Source organism: Sinocyclocheilus anshuiensis, unplaced genomic scaffold, assembly GCF_001515605.1.
Source record: "Sinocyclocheilus anshuiensis isolate Anshui unplaced genomic scaffold, SAMN03320099.WGS_v1.1 scaffold552, whole genome shotgun sequence".
NCBI classification, from domain to species: domain Eukaryota; kingdom Metazoa; phylum Chordata; class Actinopteri; order Cypriniformes; family Cyprinidae; genus Sinocyclocheilus; species Sinocyclocheilus anshuiensis.
Genome location: NW_015554362.1, coordinates 2693664 through 2713820, shown reverse-complemented (window position 1 = coordinate 2713820; position 20157 = coordinate 2693664). Strand labels below are relative to the sequence as shown.

Sequence of the window (20157 nt, the reverse complement as noted above, 5' to 3'; positions counted from 1 at the left end):
AACTCTGTTTGTTAAAGGTGAATAGAACTAACGAGATCTGTCCACCTTCAAATCTGCTATTATTAAACAATCGCTATTTCTTGCTCAGCTTGTGAAAATGGAGCGTTTATCTGCAGCAAACACACAGTTCTCTCTAAACCTATTCAAGAAGATCAGTGGAGGAAACACCTCAAAAAATGTGTTCTACTCTCCGATCAGCATCTCTTCAGCTCTGGCCATGGTGTCGCTCGGAGCAAAAGGAAACACAGCGGTGCAGATGTTTAAGGTGATCTCACACGTGTGCTTTTTATGGCCAGTTGGTCAGAATTCAAATGATATATATATATATACAACTCTGTGTAGGTCTTGAGCTTTACCAATCCTCCCAAACCCGGCGCCGCGACTCCAGCGCCTCATGTTAAAGAGGATCAAATTCATTCCAGCTTCAACAAGCTCATGCGTGAACTGAAGAAACCAGGAGTCCAGTATGTGTTGAGTCTTGCCAACCGCCTCTACGGAGAGCAATCCTACCAGTTTGTTGAGGTAAGACTCAAAGCAAATAATTCAAGGTTCTAGAACTGTTCTGAACTCTTATCGGTCATTCCATGTCAAATCAACCAAATTTCATAAACTCCCCACAGCTAAAATTTTTGATTTTGTTAATATTTTTTTTCTGAAGACAGACACACATAAATAGCCAAAATATTAAATGTCATGGATGAATATTTACAGAGTAATACACTATTTTGTAGAGGGGGTAAAAAGGACAATTTTCAGCTGAGATTTGAAACCAAATTACATGGCGGTATAAATGACTTTATAAAGATGGCAGCATCATTATTTTATTTTCACAAAGAGATCTATTTATAAAATCTGTCGACTTTAGCTATCTTTGTTGCATTATATGCCAATAGTGATAGCTCAAAAATAGAAAACGGCACTTTGAGGTTTTTTTTTTTTTTTGAGTGTGCATGCCTGTAACTCAAGAACAGAGTTGGGTATAACGCATTACTGTAATCTAATTACATTACATTTTAAATTTGTGTAATTTGTGTAATTTGATTACAGTTACTAAAGTCAATATAATTACGTTACTTACGTTACAAATGTAGTGTTAAGAAAAAAAATATTTATATGCCTTTTAAAATCACATTTTGCGCGGGGTCCACGAAGGCGCCGGCGCGATCACTTGCATTTTTTCCTGAAAGCAGCTAAAAGAACTTAAAATGCGCCTCTATTTTTGATCGTACATATAAGTGTAATACATCATTTGAATCTGTGAAGGGTTTACTTTTAGTTGTGTACACTCACAATATCAACAAAAGATTGTGCTTTTGTAAAATAAAGAAAACACACAGGGTGTGCTTTCAGCTGTCTCAGTCTCCGCGAATGTCTTTCTGAAACGCGTCACTAAAATGAACCAAAACCCAGCGAATACTTCACACACCGACATGAGAAACATATATATGGAAAGCTTGAAGTGTCTACTTTTAAATGAAGTAAGTCTTATCTAAAACAAATGTTCTCTGATGAAGTAATCTGTATGAAACCAAAGCGAGGTCCAGTCTTTCCCGTCTGAGCTCATTATCTGTAATGTGATCACATCCACGAGCAGCGCGTGCTATTCATACGGTAATCATCCACGTGAGACGCGCGAGCCTCTAAACGCCCACATCACCTCTGTAAACAAAGAAGCAAGATTCATTTTTAGCATTCAAATATGCACTGTATGTTCAGTACAGTTCATCAATACTGTTTTCAAATGTTATCAGAACTGTTTTCAATTTATTAAGGTCTTTAATGCTCACACAGTTAAACACAGCTAGCATACATACACTCAGCAAGCAATGTTGTTAATAAAACACTGTATAGGCACATTTAAAGATATATTTTTCATTGTTAGGCAGGTTTATACTAAGAATGTTAAGTTTTAGAAATGGATTAAATCTTTAAGTCAAGTTGCTGTTTTCATAACTTTGTAATATTTTTCGGTCAATATTAAATTACTGAAAGAACTAAAAAAAATTTTTAGTTTTGATATGTTTTCGAAGTAACTTGAAAGTAAAGTAATTAGTAATCTGTTTACTTTTTACATGCAATAATCAGTAATGTAATCAAATTACAATTTTCAAGTAGTAATCAGTAATGTGATTCTTTATTAATTTGATCAAAATCTATTACCTTTTTTGAGTAACTTACCCAACACTGCTCAAGAAGTATTATATCCTTTTAGATTTTGGTTCTTAACACATTTTTCTCTTGGTATCCAAAGAGAACATGGCTCCAAATCTTAGGTGAAAATTGTATATAAAAGTGTATTACCCAATAAATATACTTGGTATTTAATATTTTGGCATTATTCTTAATTTCTGTATTTCTTTCACAAGGATAAAAAAATTATCTAAATCAAAATCAATTTTAGCTGAGGACTTCTGGTTGAGCTGACACGAAATTAACCTAATTTCATTTGCACCTCAATTGATTTGCTATGTTACAGAAATTCCTTAATGACACAAAAAGATACTATGAAGCCAAACTGGAAGAGGTGGACTTCAAGAAGAAATCAGAGGCTGCGTGTGTCGACATCAACAAATGGGTGGAGAAAAAAACACAAGGTGAAAACCAGCATGAATTTTAAAGTTACTCTATACTCTTACAAATAAAAGTTATTTAATGTTTTTTGCAGCACAGTTATTAAAGCTAGTTAAGTTATTGAGCTAGTTATTTAAAAAAATAAAATAAACACATTTGAATTAAAAATATCAAAGTTCAAACCAATGCTCAAAGTGGACAACATACATTTGTATTATAGGAAAGATCAAGGACTTGCTCCCACAGGGATCCATCGATGCGATGACGAGACTGGTCTTGGTGAACGCCATCTACTTCAAGGGGAACTGGGAGAAGAAATTCCCAAAGGAAGCCACCAGTGATGGACAGTTTAAGCTGAACAAGGTGAGATTTCATGCTCTTGTTGTTTCCTTTATGATCCAGTATTTATATATACAGTATTTTGTTTATGCAGTAACGTTCATGAAATATGAGTTTCAATGTGTTTCCATTCCTGTTTGGAAGACTCAAACTAAACCAGTGAAGATGATGAATCAGAAGGCAGAGTTTCCTCTGGCTTTAATCCCAGAGATGAACAGTCAGGTTCTGGAGCTGCCGTATGTTGGGAAGAATCTCAGTATGTTGATCATCCTTCCTGAAGAGATTGAAGACGAAACCACTGGCCTTCAGAAGGTGGGACAACACAGATTATACTCTTAAAAATAAAGGTCCCAAAATGGGGTTTTCGCAGTGATGCCATAGAAGAACCATTTTTCAGTGAACAGTTCTTAAAAAAAAACAACATATTTTCCTAGTGCAAAGAATTCTAAATTTTAAAAATCCAAAGAACCCTTTTCCACTATAAAGAACCTTCCCTTTCAGTCAGTCACATTCGACGTGATGAACTGGGATCTCGCTAGAGAGACCAATCATCTTCGAGTGTTAACAAAACAAGCCAATAAGTGTCTTTGCGTCGCGCACCCCGCCCCGCAGCGCGGGTATATAAGGAGAGCACGTGCAGTCGCACATTCAGCTTTTCACTGAGGAGCCAAGCCTTTCAGCTGGTGTGGTTACCAAGCAAGAGTGTCTACAGACAGCAAAATCTTCGACAGTGTTGGTGTCACGGCGCGTCAGCGGGGGTTGTTGGTCCAGTGCTGCTGCTGTGGTGTCTTGGACGGCATGCTGCAGCTCATCATACTGCAGTTGCGCTGCGACCTCCCCTGGGCGCATCAACACTTTTTTATCTAAAAGAGCGAATCTAAAAGAGCTCCACGAGTGACGCGGAGTCTTTTTAAAGATGGCCTTCCACTTGTGTGTTTCTGGATGTGGTTGCTTCCTGGCTCCATCTGATGGTCACGATCGCTGCATCCTGTGCCTGGGCTTTGAGCACACTGAAGCAGCGCTCATGGATGACTCATGTTCTCATTGCGGGGACATGACCATCGTGATGTTGTGGTCGAGGCTCCTCTTCATCAAACGAGGAGGAGTCCCCCTCCCCATGCCCCGTTCTAGTTCTTCTGTCTCGCAGCAGCGGAGGACTACTTCGGCGTGTGACCAGGGTAATCTGAGGACATCCCTGTCGAGCGCGTCTCCACAGGCCCCTCACTCCTCCAGCACATTGCAACCTCTGGTGTTCCGCGATGAGGTGGCTGAGACCCCAGACAGGGTGGGGTCTAGCATCTCATTCAGGCCTCCGGCAGATGACAGGATGTCGATCACTGCATCGGGGGACGAGCTAGGCTCTGGTGATGAAGACTCGGCTGCGCTGCCTCTGTCAGGAAGAGTGGTGTTGCCCGAGTCAGATCCAGAGCTGACTGATATGCTTTCCCGGGCCGCAGAGAGCATCGGGTTGCAATGGAAACCCCCTCCATCTCCCGAACGCTCGAGGTTGGATGATTGGTTCCTGGGGGTGCCGCAGGCCACAGTCCCTCCGCCCGCTCGTCACCTAGGGCACCCTCCTGCTGCCTCCACCTCCGCTCCAGCTCGGCCTCAGCAGCAGCCTTCACACCGGCTGCAGCGTGGAGCTGGCAGCAGGAAAGCGGCGCAGCGTAAAGCACCAGAGCAAGCGGCGTTCCTGAGACGGCCGACCCGGAGACTCTGGATCCTGCTCTTCAGGAGATGGTGACCACACCACTCCTTCCCCCAGAGGAGGGCCGGGTGGAGAATCCTTTGTTCCCTTTTTGTTTTGTTCCACCACTGGCTCCCCAGCCGGTGGTACCCAAACATTCAATAAAAGAGCAGTTTCCTATTTCTCCGGGTCTCAAGAGGGTGAGGATGGCAGTGTGCGAGGCTCAGCCTCAACAATCTCGTCCCCCTCTTCATTCGCCAGCGGGCAGCAGGGCCCGGTTCGAGGACGCTATGCCTTCTCACGTGCCCCCTGCCCAACCGTGGAACCAGATAAGTGTTGCACCACGTACTCAGACCCCACTCCGGGACGCTGTGCCTTCCGGGTCAGGTCCCTGCGCTCCACCTTGCTGCCCCACTGCGGGTATGTTGGTGGTTCCCCCCTCCTTGGCGTATTCCTCTGAGGAAGGATCTCTTTTCTCAGAGAGGGGGCACCCTCTGGCACCCGCGCCCGGACCTGTGGAATCTCCACGTGTGGTCTCTGGATGGGACGTGGAGGTTCTAGGTGACCTGCCCCCAGCGGTAGTTAACACCATCACTTCAGCTAGAGCGCCCTCTACGAGGCACGCCTACGTGCTGAAGTGGAACCTGTTCGTTGATTAGTGTTCTTCCCGGCAGGAAGACACCCGTAGATGCCCGATCGCGGTCGTGCTCTCCTTTCTGCAAGAAGGGCTGGAGCAAAGGCTGTCTCCCTCCTCCCTCAAAGTGTACGTTGCCACTATCGCCGCATCTCGCTGGCTCACAAGAACCATCAGACTCGGCTATGCGATTCAGTTCGCCCGGCATCCTCCCAAGTTCAGGGGCATTTGGTTCACCTCTGTGCCAAACAAGGATGCTCCCATCTTGCGAGTGGAAATCTCAGTCCTGCTGGCGAAGGACGCGATAGAGCCGGTACCCTCCAGTCGATATGAAGTCGGGATTTTACAGTCCCTACTCCACTGTACCCAAGAAAGGCGGTGGGTTACGAACAATCCTGTACCTGCGCATTCTGAACCAGGCCCTTCACAGGCTCCCTTTCAGGATGTTAACACAGAAACTTATTTTTCGATGCGTTCGTTCCGCACGATTGGTTTGCAGCGATCGACCTGAAGGAAACTACCTCGACGACTGGCTCATACTGGCCCAGTCTCGAGCACAGTTGTGCGAACACAGGGACGTGGTACTCAGTCACCTCAGCCGGCTGGGGCTTCGGGTCAACTGGGAAAAGAGCAAACTCTCCCCCGTGCAGAGGATCTCTTTTCTCAGTATGGAGTTGGATTCGGTCAATCTAAGCGCTCCGCTCAGTAGAGGGCGCCCAGTCGATGCTGAACTGCCTGGAGTCATTTCAGCGCAGGAGGGCGGTTCTACTCAGAGGCTCCTGGGGCATATGGTGTCCGCTGCCACTGTCACGCTGCTCAGATTGCTTCATATGAGACCGCTTCAGCATTGGCTTCACGACCGAGTCCCGAGATGGGCATGGCGACGCGGCACTCACCGGGTCTCAGTCACCCCGCCCTGCCGCCAGACCATGGTCGGACCTTGCCTTTCTTCAGGCAGGAGTTCCCCTAGTGCAAGTGTCCAGGCATGTTGTTGTCTCAACAGATGCCTCTGCCATAGGCTTCGGTGCCATGTGCAACGGGCGTGCAGCATCAGGCACCTGGACAGGGCCTCGTCTGCAGTGGCATATCAATTGCCTCGAGTTGCTGGCAGTATGGCTTGCTCTGCGCCACTTCATATCACTGCTACACGACAAGCACATACTGGTCCGGACGGACAATACTGCGACCGTTGCGTACATCAACCACCAGCGTGGTCTACGCTCCCGTTGCATGTCGCAACTCCTTTGGAGTCAGAAGTATCTGAGGTTTCTTTGCGCCGTTCACATCCCAGGCGAGCTCAATCGTGCAGCCGACGAGCTCTCACATCAGCCCGCCCTTCCGGGAGAATGGCGGCTCCACCCCGAGACAGTCCAGCTGATCTGGAGACGCTTCAGGGATGCTCAGGTAGAGCTGTTTGCCTCTCCGGACACGTCCCACTGCCAGCTGTTCTACCCTCGGCACGGATGCGCTGGCACACAGCTGGCCTCGGGGCCTACGCAAGTATGCGTTTCCCCCAGTGAGCCTTCTCGCACAGATGCTGTGCAAGGTCAGAGAGGACGAGGAGCAGGTCCTCTTAGTAGCGCCATACTGGCCCAGTCGGACTTGGTTCCTAGAACTGATCTCCTTTCTCAGAGAGGGGGCACACTCTGGCACCCGCGCCCAGACCTGTGGAATCTCCACGTGTGGTCTCTGTACGGGACGCGGAGGTTCTTGGTGGTCTACCTCCAGCGGTAGTCAACACCATCACTTCAGCTAGAGCGCCCTCTACGAGGCACGCCTACGTGCTGAAGTGGAACCTGTTCGTTGATTAGTGTTCTTCCCGGCAGGAAGACACCCGTAGATGCCCGATCGCGGTCGTGCTCTCCTTTCTGCAAGAAGGGCTGGAGCAAAGGCTGTCTCCCTCCTCCCTCAAAGTGTACGTTGCCACTATCGCCGCACATCACGATGCAGTATACGGCAATTCTGTTGGGAAGCACGATCATCAGGTTCCTTAGGGGTGCCAGGAGGCTGAATCCTCCACGCACCCACCTGGTTCCCTCTTGGGATCTCCCCTCGGTCCTGACGGCTTTGAAGGAGGAGCCCTTCGAACCTCTGCAGTCAGTAGAGCTTAAGTTTCTGTCACTAAAGACAATGCTCCTCACTGCATTGGCTTCGGTCAAGGGGGTCGGGGACCTGCAGGCATTTTCGGTCGACGATTCGTGCCTTGAATTCGGGCCGGACAACTCTCACGTTGTCCTGAGACCCCAGCCTGGTTATGTGCCCAAAGTTCCCACCACGCCTTTCAGGGATCAGGTGGTGAACTTGCAAGCGCCAGAGATGGGCACTCGAGTTAGTGATTCGGACTCGAATCGCATTTTTTTTAGACTTCAGACTTGACTCAGCCTCGACCTGAAATGACTCCAGACTTGACTCGACTTGAGGAAAAGGACTCGTGAAATTTTTAAAAGCAACTCGAGTCTTTTATCCTTAAATACTTATATAACTGATATTCAAAAGGCGGTCCATATCCGCACCCCGGCATCCATCCGGACCGCGAGCCGTAACACCATAAGTGAACAGCGCTTCAAAACAACGGAGCAGATCGCATAACAAGCGCTCAGGGTCGTTTGTGGTAAATATCTTTCAGCGCTATATCCTCTAGTATTTTTATCAAAAGCCAAACGCACTTTATTCAATCCGTTTCAGCTCCGTGCGCTTTCTCTCTCTCTCTCGCTCTCTCTCTCTCTCTCTCTCTCTGGACGCGCCGGCGCCAAGTTTAGAGCTGCAGGTAATGCGGTTATTTTATCAACAACAGAAACAACAAAACACAGCAGAAAACAACAATGCTGCAAATATAGTTATTTTTCATACTATCTATTTACCTATCTATAACCTATGACTCAGACTGTTCAAACCAGATGTGACAATACGTTACTGATCTACATTTAGCATTATTAATCTGTAGGCTAAGAACATTTAAAAAGAATCATGTCATTATAATTGGGAAAATTGTTGTTAGATGGCTAGGATAGAACTTAAACTTTGAAATTGCTGGTTATCTTTGTTTTCTGCTCAAGATGAGAATGTTTTGATTATTGTAGCTACTTTGTTTTTAGATAATGCTTTTAAGTAGGCTAAAATATTAAAATAGTATAGATTTCAGGAGGAAAACCCTGAACAGAAACAGTATTTTTTTTCTGTCACACGGCCTCTCATATATCTAAATGTAAAAATGCAATACATGTTAAAAAAATAAATAAAAAATGTTATATACTGTATATAGAAAAAAATATAGAGGCCACGGCTTGGAACTTTAATTGAATACCCCTGGCTTATATAATAAATAAATACTTAATTTGTATGGTTTTGTAATAACTGTGTCACATATTTCCTTGTGTGCCGTGGTAGATCGGACTCTTATTATAGAATTTCATTATAGAAAAACGGTTTTGAACATGGTAATGGATTAAAACATAGCCTATAAATAACAGGTTGGATGTACAATAACCTTACATATTAACACCTCTTTTTTTTCCCTTTTTTTTTTTTTGCAAAGCAGATCATAGAATATATATTTTGTCTATAGCCTATAAAACAGCTTCGTAAATAGGACGATTTCAATACAATAGGATTCTGAATTAGATTTTTTTAGCAAGCCATTAAATGATTTGAGACTCGACTCGGACTCATGGCCAAAGACTCGAGACTTGACTCAGACTCCAGCGACAAAGACTTCAGACTTGACTAAGACTCCAGGTTAAAGACTTCAGACTTGACTTGGACTCCAAGTTAAAGACTTGTGAACATCTCTGGCAAGTGCTGCCCCGGGAGGAGGCAGACCCAGCCGTTGCGCTGCTCTGTCCCGTTCGCGCTTTGCGCATTTACGTGGACCGCACGCAGAGCTTCAGGAGCTCAGACCAGCTCTTTGTCAACTTTGGAGGACAGCAGAAAGGAAAGGCTGTCTCCAAACAAAGTTGGGCGTTGGAACGGGGCATCTCGATAGCAGACATCTGTAGAGCTGCCGGCTGGGCGACACCTAACACGTTTGCGAGATTCTATAATCTCCGTGTAGAGCTTGTGTCCTCTCGTGTACTTGTCTCAGATGGTCAGTAACACTGGACCTGCTCTGTGTCAATCACGCTTTCCCCTCATTCCCCTCTACGGACCGGATACGTGCGCTTAAGTGCTTCTCAGTTCAGGTTCCCTTTTTGTGAACCTGTTGAAGTTCCTCCCACACCCTCGGCGGTCAGGCGTGGAGGAACGCCAGACGCCAGGTCCAGCACTCGTGTGTATGCCCAAGGTCAGCCCTTGTGCTGGGCTAGGTGCCCGTGTGTAGTTATTCTCCCTTCGGGTGATCCCACATGTGTATTCTTCAACGGTACAGCTTCCCTCACGGTAAGCCCGTGTCTTTCCCTGGCAGAATCTACCACCGGGACTTCCATATGTAGTACTGCCCTATGGCCAGTCCATATGTGTAACTTCCACATGATGGCTCCTTTATGTAGGATGTGGCTTCTGTAGCATTCCCCTACTGGGTACGCTTTCCCAGTGTTATCCAATTCCCACTGTATGGAACAGCAGTGGCAGACACCTCTGCCTAAGCCCTGTCCTATCTTCCGCCCCAATTGGTGTGGGGGGACTTGCCGACTTTCGCAGGGCACTGGAGGGGGTCAGCAATAGTGGCGTTTTCCATTTGGATCCCAATTCGTCAGTCACTGACGTAATGTCGAACGTGACTGACTGAAAGGGAACGTCTCGATTACGTATGTAACCCTCGTTCCCTGAAGGAGGGAACGGAGACGTTGTGTTCCGATGCCACAGTTGCTGTACCACCGCTGTATGGCCGAGGCACATGGTCTCGGCTCCTCAGCGAAAAGGAGCTCTCCCGGGGCGGGGTGCGCGATGCAAAGATCACACGCCAACACTTATTGGCTTGTTTTGTTAACACTCGAAGGTGATTGGTCTCTCTAGCGAGATCCCAATTTGTCAGTCACTGACATAACATCTCCGTTCCCTCCTTCAGGAAATGAGGGTTACATACATAATCGAGACGTTCTTTGGAATGGAAAGTTTCCATGGATGTTAATGGTTTTTATTGCAACCATCGATGCAAATAAGGAACTTTGAAATGTAAGAGTATGTATGGAACGTTGTTTCAAAAATATTCATACCATTTTTATGTCTCATCCAGCTTGAAAAGGCACTGACCTACGAGAAGCTCATGGAGTGGACCAAACCCAGCAAGATGCGTCGACAGGAAGTTGAAGTATCTCTGCCCAGATTCAAGATGGAGGAAACCTATGACATGAAGAGTCTTCTGATCAGCATGGGAATGGAGGATGTTTTTGATGGGCAGAAGGTGAATCTTTCAGGCATGTCGCCCAACAACGACCTGGTGGTGTCGAAGGTGATTCATAAAGCCTTCGTTGAAGTAAACGAGGAAGGAACCGAAGCGGCTGCAGCCACCGGTGCTGTCATCGCCATACGTTCATTTGCACAGATGTTTATTGCAGACCATCCCTTCCTTTTCTTTATCCGACACAATCCCTCCAATAGCATCCTGTTTTACGGATGCTTCTGTTCTCCTTGAAGATGGTAATGATGAAGTGATGATTCTAGCTGTACTGTATGTGTTCCTCTAATAAATAAAGTCTGATAAATAATTAAATAAATGAATGAAATTGTCTGTATGCATTTACTTTGAAAGCACTGACTCCTGAGTTCTGATACAAAAGTTACAGAACTAAAAAAATTATTTTAGAAGACAGACAGACTCTAGTAAATAATTTACTTAAATGGCCACTCTAACAGCATCATCAGGTTTGATTTCAATTCATTGGCATAGTTATATACAATACATTTATTAGACTACATGAATATTATATAATATAATTGTATCACATATGAACAAGGCGTTTCATTTGGCATGTATCCACAAATCATGAGTATTTCATATGACACATACTTTCAACCACCATCCGCTATATTACATTATTGGGTTTTACACACTTTATGATTAAGTGTACAAACACAGTCCATTTAATTTCTAGTTTTGCTCACCTCTAAAATATTTAATCAGCTAAATGTTGCTCTTTACAACTAAACTAAAAACAAGATTCTTATTTACAATAATGCATTAGCTGAATTTGGTGTTTAAATGTGGGAAAAACTTTTCATACTGGAGATATAAATATTCATGAAAAAAATGTTTTAATCCATACATCTATTGAATGTATTGTCATTAATGGAATGATAGAGCCCCCTTTTAGTGAACAAACTCATATATACAGAAACTTGTGTTGCAGGTCTATTGTGGTAGTTGAATGAAAATAAATAAATAAGGTCTCTAGCAAATAATTACTTTAATGGCCACTGCAGTAGCATCATAAGTTTTGCTCTCAATTCACTGGCATAATTATATACAGTGCATAATTATTAGGCTATATTTATATTACATATCACATATGAAAAAGGTGTATCCACAACACATGACCTGTTTTACGCAACCAAACATCTGACATGCCCACATAGTAAAAACTAAGATCATGATCACTGCATGAAGTGTTAATAACTGTAACTGTAACTAAACGTCATTTAGAAAAGCAGTTGTTCTTGGGGTGTGTGGCAAGGACAGTTATTATATTTCATTTTGTTTTTTAACACGTTTTCTAAAAAGTTTCACAGTGACACCTACTTCCAACCCTCATCAGCTAATCCGTTATTGATTTGTACATTATGATTAATGTAAATATGATTCATCTTTCTTGGATTCAGGTTTTGTTTCTTGCACCTACACACTCTTTTATTTGATTTCAAGTTACTATAAACAAAGAGTGAAATGAAGAATGAATCATGTAAGTGGATAAATAAATCAAATAATATTAGAAACAATTTATGTTTTTACAGGAAGGTCGGACTTGGATTAAAAACTAACTGTTTTAGGGTGAGGCATCATTAATTAGACTGACACCCATAACTGTTAATTCATTCGACTCAGTCACACTGGGAAACTTCATCATTTCCTAGAACTAACATTGCATAGAACTAACAAGATCTGTCCACCTTCAAATCTGCTGTTATTTAAACAACCGCTATTTCTTGCTCAGCTTGTGAAAATGGAGCGTTTATCTGCAGCAAACACACAGTTCTCTCTAAACCTGTTCAAGAAGATCAGCGGAGGAAACACATCAGGAAATGTGTTCTACTCTCCGATCAGCATCTCCTCGGCTCTCGCCATGGTGTCGCTCGGTGCAAAAGGGGAAACAGCAGCACAGATGTTAAAGGTGATCTCACATTTATATGCTTTTTTATGGCCAGTTGTTCAGAATTTAATATAGCAGTTTCTGATTGGCATCTGTGGTGAAGAAACAATAACATGGAAACTTTCAATTGCACAAAAAGGTTCTTTATAGTGGAAAAGGTCCTTCAGATTTTTCAAATGCATTTCACACTAGGTATAAAGGTTCTTTTAAGGAACCAAAAAATGCTTCTATGGAATCACTGCAATTAAAAAAAAAACAATAGATGTTGACGTTATCAAAATAGTGAAGTAGTTATCTTTATCAATTTTACCACAATGATGCTGTGTAGGTTTTGGGTTTTAACAATCCTGCCAAGCCTGATGCCGCGACTCCAGCACCTCATCAACAAGCCCAGAAGCCCCAGATGTCCTGCGGCGTCAAGGGTCAACATGAACCAACAATGATGCAACAAACCCAGAAGTTTGAGATACCTGCCGAACTCAAGGTTCAGTATGAGTATTTACATGAAACACTAACTTCACGACTTTATGATTGCAATGTACTTGCCATAGGGGTGCATGTAGTCTTGGGGATTAAATTTGATATTGTTGATACAAACAGAAATATCCTGCTCAGCCCACACCTGGACAAAAAACTGAGGACCAAATTCATTCCAGCTTCAACAAGCTCATGAGTGAACTGAAGAAACTAGGAGCCCCGTATGTGTTGAGTCTTGCCAACCGCCTCTACGGAGAACAATCCTACCAGTTTGTTGAGGTAAGACTCAAAGCAAATAATTCAATGTTTGCTCATGGTATTAAAGGACAAAGTTCTGGAAATGATCTCTAATTCAATTGATTTGCTATGTTATAGAAATTTCTTAATGATGCAAAAAAATACTATGAAGCCGGACTGGAGGAGGTGGACTTCAAGAAGAAATCAGAGGCTGCACGTGTCGACATCAACAAATGGGTGGAGAAAAACACTCAAGGTGAAAACCAGAATGAACATAATTTGAATTATACACAGTCTGCACTATTACAAAAATATGTAGGTCTATTTCAGCACTTTAGGCTCATGTTTCGCTTCATGTGCTCTTGCTGAACTGTATAATACTTGGGAAGTTTAAGTTTTGATATACTTTCAGTGGTTTTGTTCATTATGGCCATTAAGTTTGCATTTTCATTAGAACTGTCATGAGCTTTAATTGACAGATGCTTTAATAGTGTTTTGATTTAGATTTTCATTTTGTAGAGATTAATTCGATTCATTTGTGTGAATCGCTTCGAATCAATGCTTAAATTGGAAAATGTCCATTTGAATTTCAGAGAAGATCAAGGACTTGCTATTTTAGAAAAGATCAAGAATTTGCTGCCACGAGAAAGTGTCAATGATGCGACAAAACTGGTCTTGGTGAATGCCATCTACTTCAAGGCGAACTGGGAGAAGAAATTCCCAAAGGAAGCCACCAGAGATGGACAGTTTAAGCTGAACAAGGTGAGATTTCATGTATATTTTTAACAGTCATGAAATATGAGTTGTGACATGATTCTGTTGACCTACTGATGCTTTGCAGACTCAAACTAAACCAGTAAAGATGATGCGACAGAAGTCAAAGTTTCCTCTGGCCTTCATCCCAGAGATGAACAGTCAGGTTCTGGAGCTGCCGTATGTTGGGAATAATCTCAGTATGTTGATCATCCTTCCTAATGAGATTCAAGATGAAACCACTGGCCTTCAGAAGGTGAGACAACACGGATTATACACTCTAAAAAATGCGCTGGGTAAAATATGGACAAACCCAGCGATTGGGTTGTTTTCAACCAACAGTTGGGTTAAATATTTAACCCAAACTTCTGGGCAGTAACCCAACCGCTAGGTCAAAACAACCCAGTAGCTGGGTTTGTCCATATTTTACCCAGCGCTGGGTTGTATTTAACCCAGCATTTTTTAGAGTGTATGGTGTGTTTTTTCTTTATTTGGAATTGCTGGTTGCTGCATAAATATATAAGTCATTGAAGAGTTACAGTCTACAAGACTTTTTAATGTATTCTTGAATGAAATGGTCTATCCAAACACAAAATAAAAGTGTCAAATCAATGATGCTGTACAAACAGACCCCATACATGTTCATACAAATAGACACGCATTAACACGACTCTCTTATTATGCAGCTTGAAAAGGCACTGACCTACGAGAAGCTCATGGAGTGGACCAAACCCAGCAAGATGTTTCAAGAGCAAGTTCAAATATCTTTACCTAAATTTAAGATGGCAGAAACCTATGGCATGGTGCAGTTTCTGATCAGCATGGGAATGGAAGATGCCTTTGACCTGCAGAAGGTGAATCTTTCAGGCATGTCGCCCAACAACGACCTGGTGGTGTCGAAGGTGATTCATAAAGCCTTTGTTGAAGTAAACGAGGAAGGAACCGAAGCGGCTGCAGCCACCGGCATCGTTATCGAAACAACCTCTATGCCATTAGACCCAAAAACCTTCATTGCAGATCATCCCTTCCTTTTCTTCATCCGGCATAATCCCTCCAACAGCATTCTGTTCTATGGACGATTCTGTTCTCCTTAAAGATCCTTAATGATGGAGTGATAATACAAAGTGTCTGTGTTTCTCTGACAAATAAAGGCTCTAGCAAATAACTGAGTGACATTTTTTTCTACGCATTTACTTTCACAGCACTGATTTGAGAGTTCTGACACAAAACAGACTACAGAATGGAAAAAATAAAGGATGGCCATTTGCCATTCATGCGTTTAAAGCAAAAACTGTCTGGTTCTGATTGATGGCCAACTGACCAGTGCATCTCCAAAAAATATATTTCAGTTTAATCTTTTTAACATGGAAACTGTAAAACATGGAAAAATAAGCACAAAATTCAATCTTTGAAGTGTTACATAACAAGAAAAAGCAATATTGATACGATTCCACCTTCACATTAAAGGTATTTAAAGCTTCTGGAACTCGTTGCTAAAACATTATGGTTTAATATACTAAAATGTTATATTTACTATGGTTAATAATGTATATGACACACTATGTTATACACTATATTTATAATATGATGTAGTAATTTGTGATAGACAGTTAGATATATGCCAGAAAGAATTTTCTTACCACAATTACTGTAGTTACTCTGTTCTGAACATCAAATCCTTTGTTTGTCCATCAAATGTATTCTAACTAGGTGGTTGAATAAAAATATTTGGACTTTATATTTAAAAATTACCTCAAGTTAGCATCAGGTAGCTAGTTAGCTAGCCAGTTAGCATTAGCAAACAATATATTTCAAATAGGCTATTATAATTTTGTAATTCATAATTACTTTTAATTTTAAGCTAAAACTGCCTGTACGCTGATTTTGCTGTAAATGTATAAAGCAAATTGCTTTGTCAGACTGGGGGCATTTTATCCCACCTGTGGGGCAAAACACCCCCTTGGTACAAATTCAATTTTTGTTAAAAATATAATAGCATGAAAACTCTGGACATTTTTCATACTTGATTTATAATTTATGTAATTGTCACTAAAACTATGATAACTATTCTGGACAAATTTAACTTTTGTTTCACAGAAAAAAAATTACACATTCCTTAAGGGGGTGTTTTCTACTGGACAAAAAAAAAAAGAGCGTTCAGTGGATTCTTTGACGCGCTCAGAGCACGAGCACAACTACGCACTGGAGAACTGGGTGCTCTTGCTTTCGTTTGAGGGTGCTTGGCACCTCTAACATCCCCGTAACCAGCCCTGGTTTACGAAGTGTGTACACACTAAAAAATGCTGGGTTGTTTCAACCCAACTTTGGGTCAAATATGGACTAACCCAACTTTTGGGTTAAAAATGTAATGTAAAAATTTAACCCAACGTTTGGGTTAGTCCATATTTGACCCAAAGTTGGGTTGAAACAACCCAGCATTTTTTAGAGTGTAGGCATAATGCAAATGGGTTTTTGTGTACTTCGTTGGGTTAAATTTTTACATTACATTTTTAACCCAAATGTTGGGTTAGTCCATATTTGACCCAAAGTTGGGTTGAAACAACCCAGCATTTTTTAGAGTGTAGGCATAATGCAAATGGGTTTTTGTGTACTTAAATTTATCTAATTGTTCTAGGTTAAACCATCTTGTATTTGTGTTCTGTTTTAATATAGAACTTCTAGCCCCCTCACCAGTTGCAATAAAAGTATATGTTTTGGCTGCTTTTTCTGCAGAAAGCTGATCTCTAGCGATGTGTCATTTTATTGATCATTTGTTGGTAAAGGGTGAGAGACCTGGCCATCTACCTACATGATTTGTGTCAAAGAGGCAGGTGTGGCTTGCTGCGTTTATCGGATTGCACAGACATTAGGATTAAAAATGACAAACTGTGAATAATACAGTTTTGATTTATCGTTCCTATGTTCTCAGCTACACACACTTTTATTTTAATTTTATGATAAAGGAGTGAAATGAAGAATGAATCATTCAGTTTACGTTTGATGGTGTTCCAAGTGGAGAAATATATCAATATAATAATAGAAACGTTCATTCTTATTGTACAAAAAGGCTGAACTTGGATTAATAGATTAGGGCGAGGCTTTATTTATTAGACTGACACCCATACTGGTTAATTCATTCGCCTCAGTCACGCTGGGAAACTTCTTCATTTCTGCTGGTTTCAGACTTCTTCATTTCATTTCCAGGTAATACTTTTACTGAACTCTGTTTGTTAGAGGTGCTTTTCTGTATGCAGTTTAGATCCGTCCACTTTCATATCTGCTGTTATTTAAACTATTGCTATTTCTTGCTCAGCTTGAGAAAATGGAGCGTTTGTCTTCAGCAAACACGCAGTTCTCTCTAAACCTGTTCAAGAAGATCAGTGGAGGAAACACATCAGGAAATGTGTTCTACTCTCCGATCAGCATCTCTTCAGCTCTCGCCATGGTGTCGCTCGGAGCAAAAGGAAACACAGTGGCGCAGATGTTTAAGGTGATCTCACACTTATTAATTTTTTATGGCCAGTTGTTCAGAATTAAAAATGCATTTATATACAATAATGCTGTGTAGGTTTTGGGTTTTAACAATCCTGCCAAGCCTGATGCCGCGACTCCAGCACCTCATCAACAAGCCCAGAAGCCCCAGATGCCCTGCGGCGTCAAGGGTCAACATGAACCAACAATGACGCAACAAACCCAGAAGTTTGAGATACCTGCCGAACTCAAGGTTCAGTATGAGTATTTACATGAAACACTAACCTCACGACTTTATGATTGCAATGTATTTGCTGTAGTGGTGCATGTAGTCTTGGGGATTACATTTGATATTGTTGATACAAACAGAAATCTCCTGCTCAGCCCACACCTGGACAAAAAACTGAGGACCAAATTCATTCCAGCTTCAACAAGCTCATGAGTGAACTGAAGAAACCATGAGCGCCGTATGTGTTGAGTCTTGCCAACCGCCTCTACGGAGAACAATCCTACCAGTTTGTTGAGGTAAGACTCACTGGAGATTCTGGAAATGTTCTCAACTCTAATTTCATTTGCACCTCAATCGATTTGCAATGTTGCAGAAATTCCTCAATGACGCAAAAATATACTATGAAGCCAGACTGGAAGAGGTGGACTTCAAGAAGAAATCAGAGGCTGCGCGTGTCGACATCAACAAATGGGTGGAGAAAAACACTCAAGGTGAAAACCAGCATGAACTTATTCTGTATTCTTTGAAGTTTTTTCCTGCACTTTAAGATCAGCGAAATGTTAGGCTTCATAGGGTTCTTGAGTTGAGCTACCTAGCTAACAAAAATATGTTATAAGAACATTTTTCTAACATTCCCTTAAAACATTATTTCTGAATGTTCAAAACAACCAGTTTTTTAAATGTTCTAAAAACATTTTTAAAAAGTAAACACATTCCATTTTATCATTTTGCAAACATCTCTGAACATTCTGAAACACATAGTAACATTTAAAAAACATTAGACGAATGTCCAACTAAAACGCTTCAGAAAAATATGTTTAATGAACAATGTATAAATAATGTTTTGTGCTAATGTTTTGAGAACATTTGTTCATAACTTTGAGGGAACTTTGCCAGAGAACATTCCCTGTTAGCTCTTCGGATTTTAAAGTTTTGATATACTTTGATAGCACTCACTGGAGATTCTGGAAATGTTCTCAACTCTAATTTCATTTGCACCTCAATCGATTTGCAATGTTGCAGAAATTCCTCAATGACGCAAAAATATACTATGAAGCCAGACTGGAAGAGGTGGACTTCAAGAAGAAATCAGAGGCTGCGCGTGTCGACATCAACAAATGGGTGGAGAAAAACACTCAAGGTGAAAACCAGCATGAACTTATTCTGTATTCTTTGAAGTTTTTTCCTGCTAATGTTTTGAGAACATTTGTTCATAACTTTGAGGGAACCTTGCCAGAGAACATTCCCTGTTAGCTCTTCGGAGTTTAAAGTTTTGATATACTTTGATAGCAGGGTTAAATTAAGCAACATTAAGTTTGCATTTCCGTAAGAACGTTGTCATGAGCTTTGAGACAGATGCTTTAATAGTATTTTTGGTGATTCATTTGTGTTATTCATATGTGAATCAGTTCAAACCAGTGCCTAAAGTGGAAAATGTCCATTTGAATTTCAGAGAAGATCAAGGACTTGTTGCCGCCACGAGGTGTTGATGAAACTACAAAACTGGTCTTGGTGAACGCCATCTACTTCAAGGGGAACTGGGAGAAGAAATTCCCAAAGGAAGCCACCAGAGATGGACAGTTTAAGCTGAACAAGGTGAGATTTCATGCTCTTTTTAAACTATTTTTAGCAGTCATGAAATATGAGTTGTGACATGTTTCAATTGATCTATTGATGCTTGACAGACTCGAACTAAACCAGTGAAGATGATGCATCAGGAATCAAAGTTTCCTCTGGCCTTCATCCCAGAGATGAACAGTCTGGTTCTGGAGCTGCCGTATGTCGGGAAGAATCTCAGTATGTTGATCATCCTTCCTAATGAGATTCAAGATGAAACCACTGGCCTTCAGAAGGTGAGACAAGACAGATTCTGCTGGTATATATAGTATATGGTGTTGTTCCATTATGTGGAATTGCTTAACCCTGTAAGTCCTACGTCATATTTGTTTTGCAAATTTTTTTTTTTTGCTGAAAAAGTTGTTGCACACAAACAACTACATGCCTTCTGTCATCAGACTGATAGTATATATTTGTTGACAAGTAAAAGGCCTTTTAGTATAATTTTAGAGACGTCCAGCTTTAGCACATGGTTCACGTGTCTTTTTGCTGAACACCAACAACATCTTCATCAGTTTGACAACACATGTGCTGCCTATAATCACAACCTAACCAAATACAGAAACGAGCTGCAAATACGCACAGACACATCGGAAATGTTTAAGGGAACCGCAACAAGTGACAAACCTGGCTGGGACATGCTTATCAATGTCTACTCTGAAAGGTGAGATTTTTGTTTATTTTAACATCCTGATCATAATATGTGGCCCTAGACCACAAAACCAGTCATAAGGGTCAAATCGAAATCGAGATTTATACATCATCTGAAAGCTGAATAAATAAGGTTTCCATTGATGTATGGTTTGTTAGGATAGGACAATATTTGGCAGAGATACAACTATTTGGAATCTGAGGGTGCAAAAAAACAAAATATTGAGAAAATTGCCTTTAAAGTTGTCCA

The 20157-nt window shown here is 41.8% G+C and overlaps 2 protein-coding genes and 1 pseudogene across 2 annotated transcripts; all 3 read left to right on the top strand.

Annotated features, from left to right (window-relative positions):
* The first annotated feature begins 97 nt into the window (after positions 1 to 97).
* LOC107671451 (leukocyte elastase inhibitor-like) lies at positions 98 to 10800 on the top strand. Its single transcript, XM_016464375.1, has 6 exons — positions 98 to 265; positions 343 to 522; positions 2477 to 2594; positions 2792 to 2934; positions 3055 to 3222; positions 10402 to 10800. Exons 1-6 carry the CDS (start codon positions 98 to 100, stop codon positions 10798 to 10800), a joined length of 1176 nt encoding a protein of 391 aa, XP_016319861.1.
* A 1525-nt stretch (positions 10801 to 12325) lies between these two features.
* LOC107671450 (leukocyte elastase inhibitor-like) lies at positions 12326 to 15033 on the top strand. Its single transcript, XM_016464374.1, has 7 exons — positions 12326 to 12493; positions 12801 to 12956; positions 13073 to 13228; positions 13325 to 13442; positions 13806 to 13948; positions 14028 to 14195; positions 14626 to 15033. Exons 1-7 carry the CDS (start codon positions 12326 to 12328, stop codon positions 15031 to 15033), a joined length of 1317 nt encoding a protein of 438 aa, XP_016319860.1.
* A 2228-nt stretch (positions 15034 to 17261) lies between these two features.
* The window catches only part of LOC107671452 (leukocyte elastase inhibitor-like), a 4643-nt pseudogene continuing 1747 nt past the window's right edge, over positions 17262 to 20157 (top strand).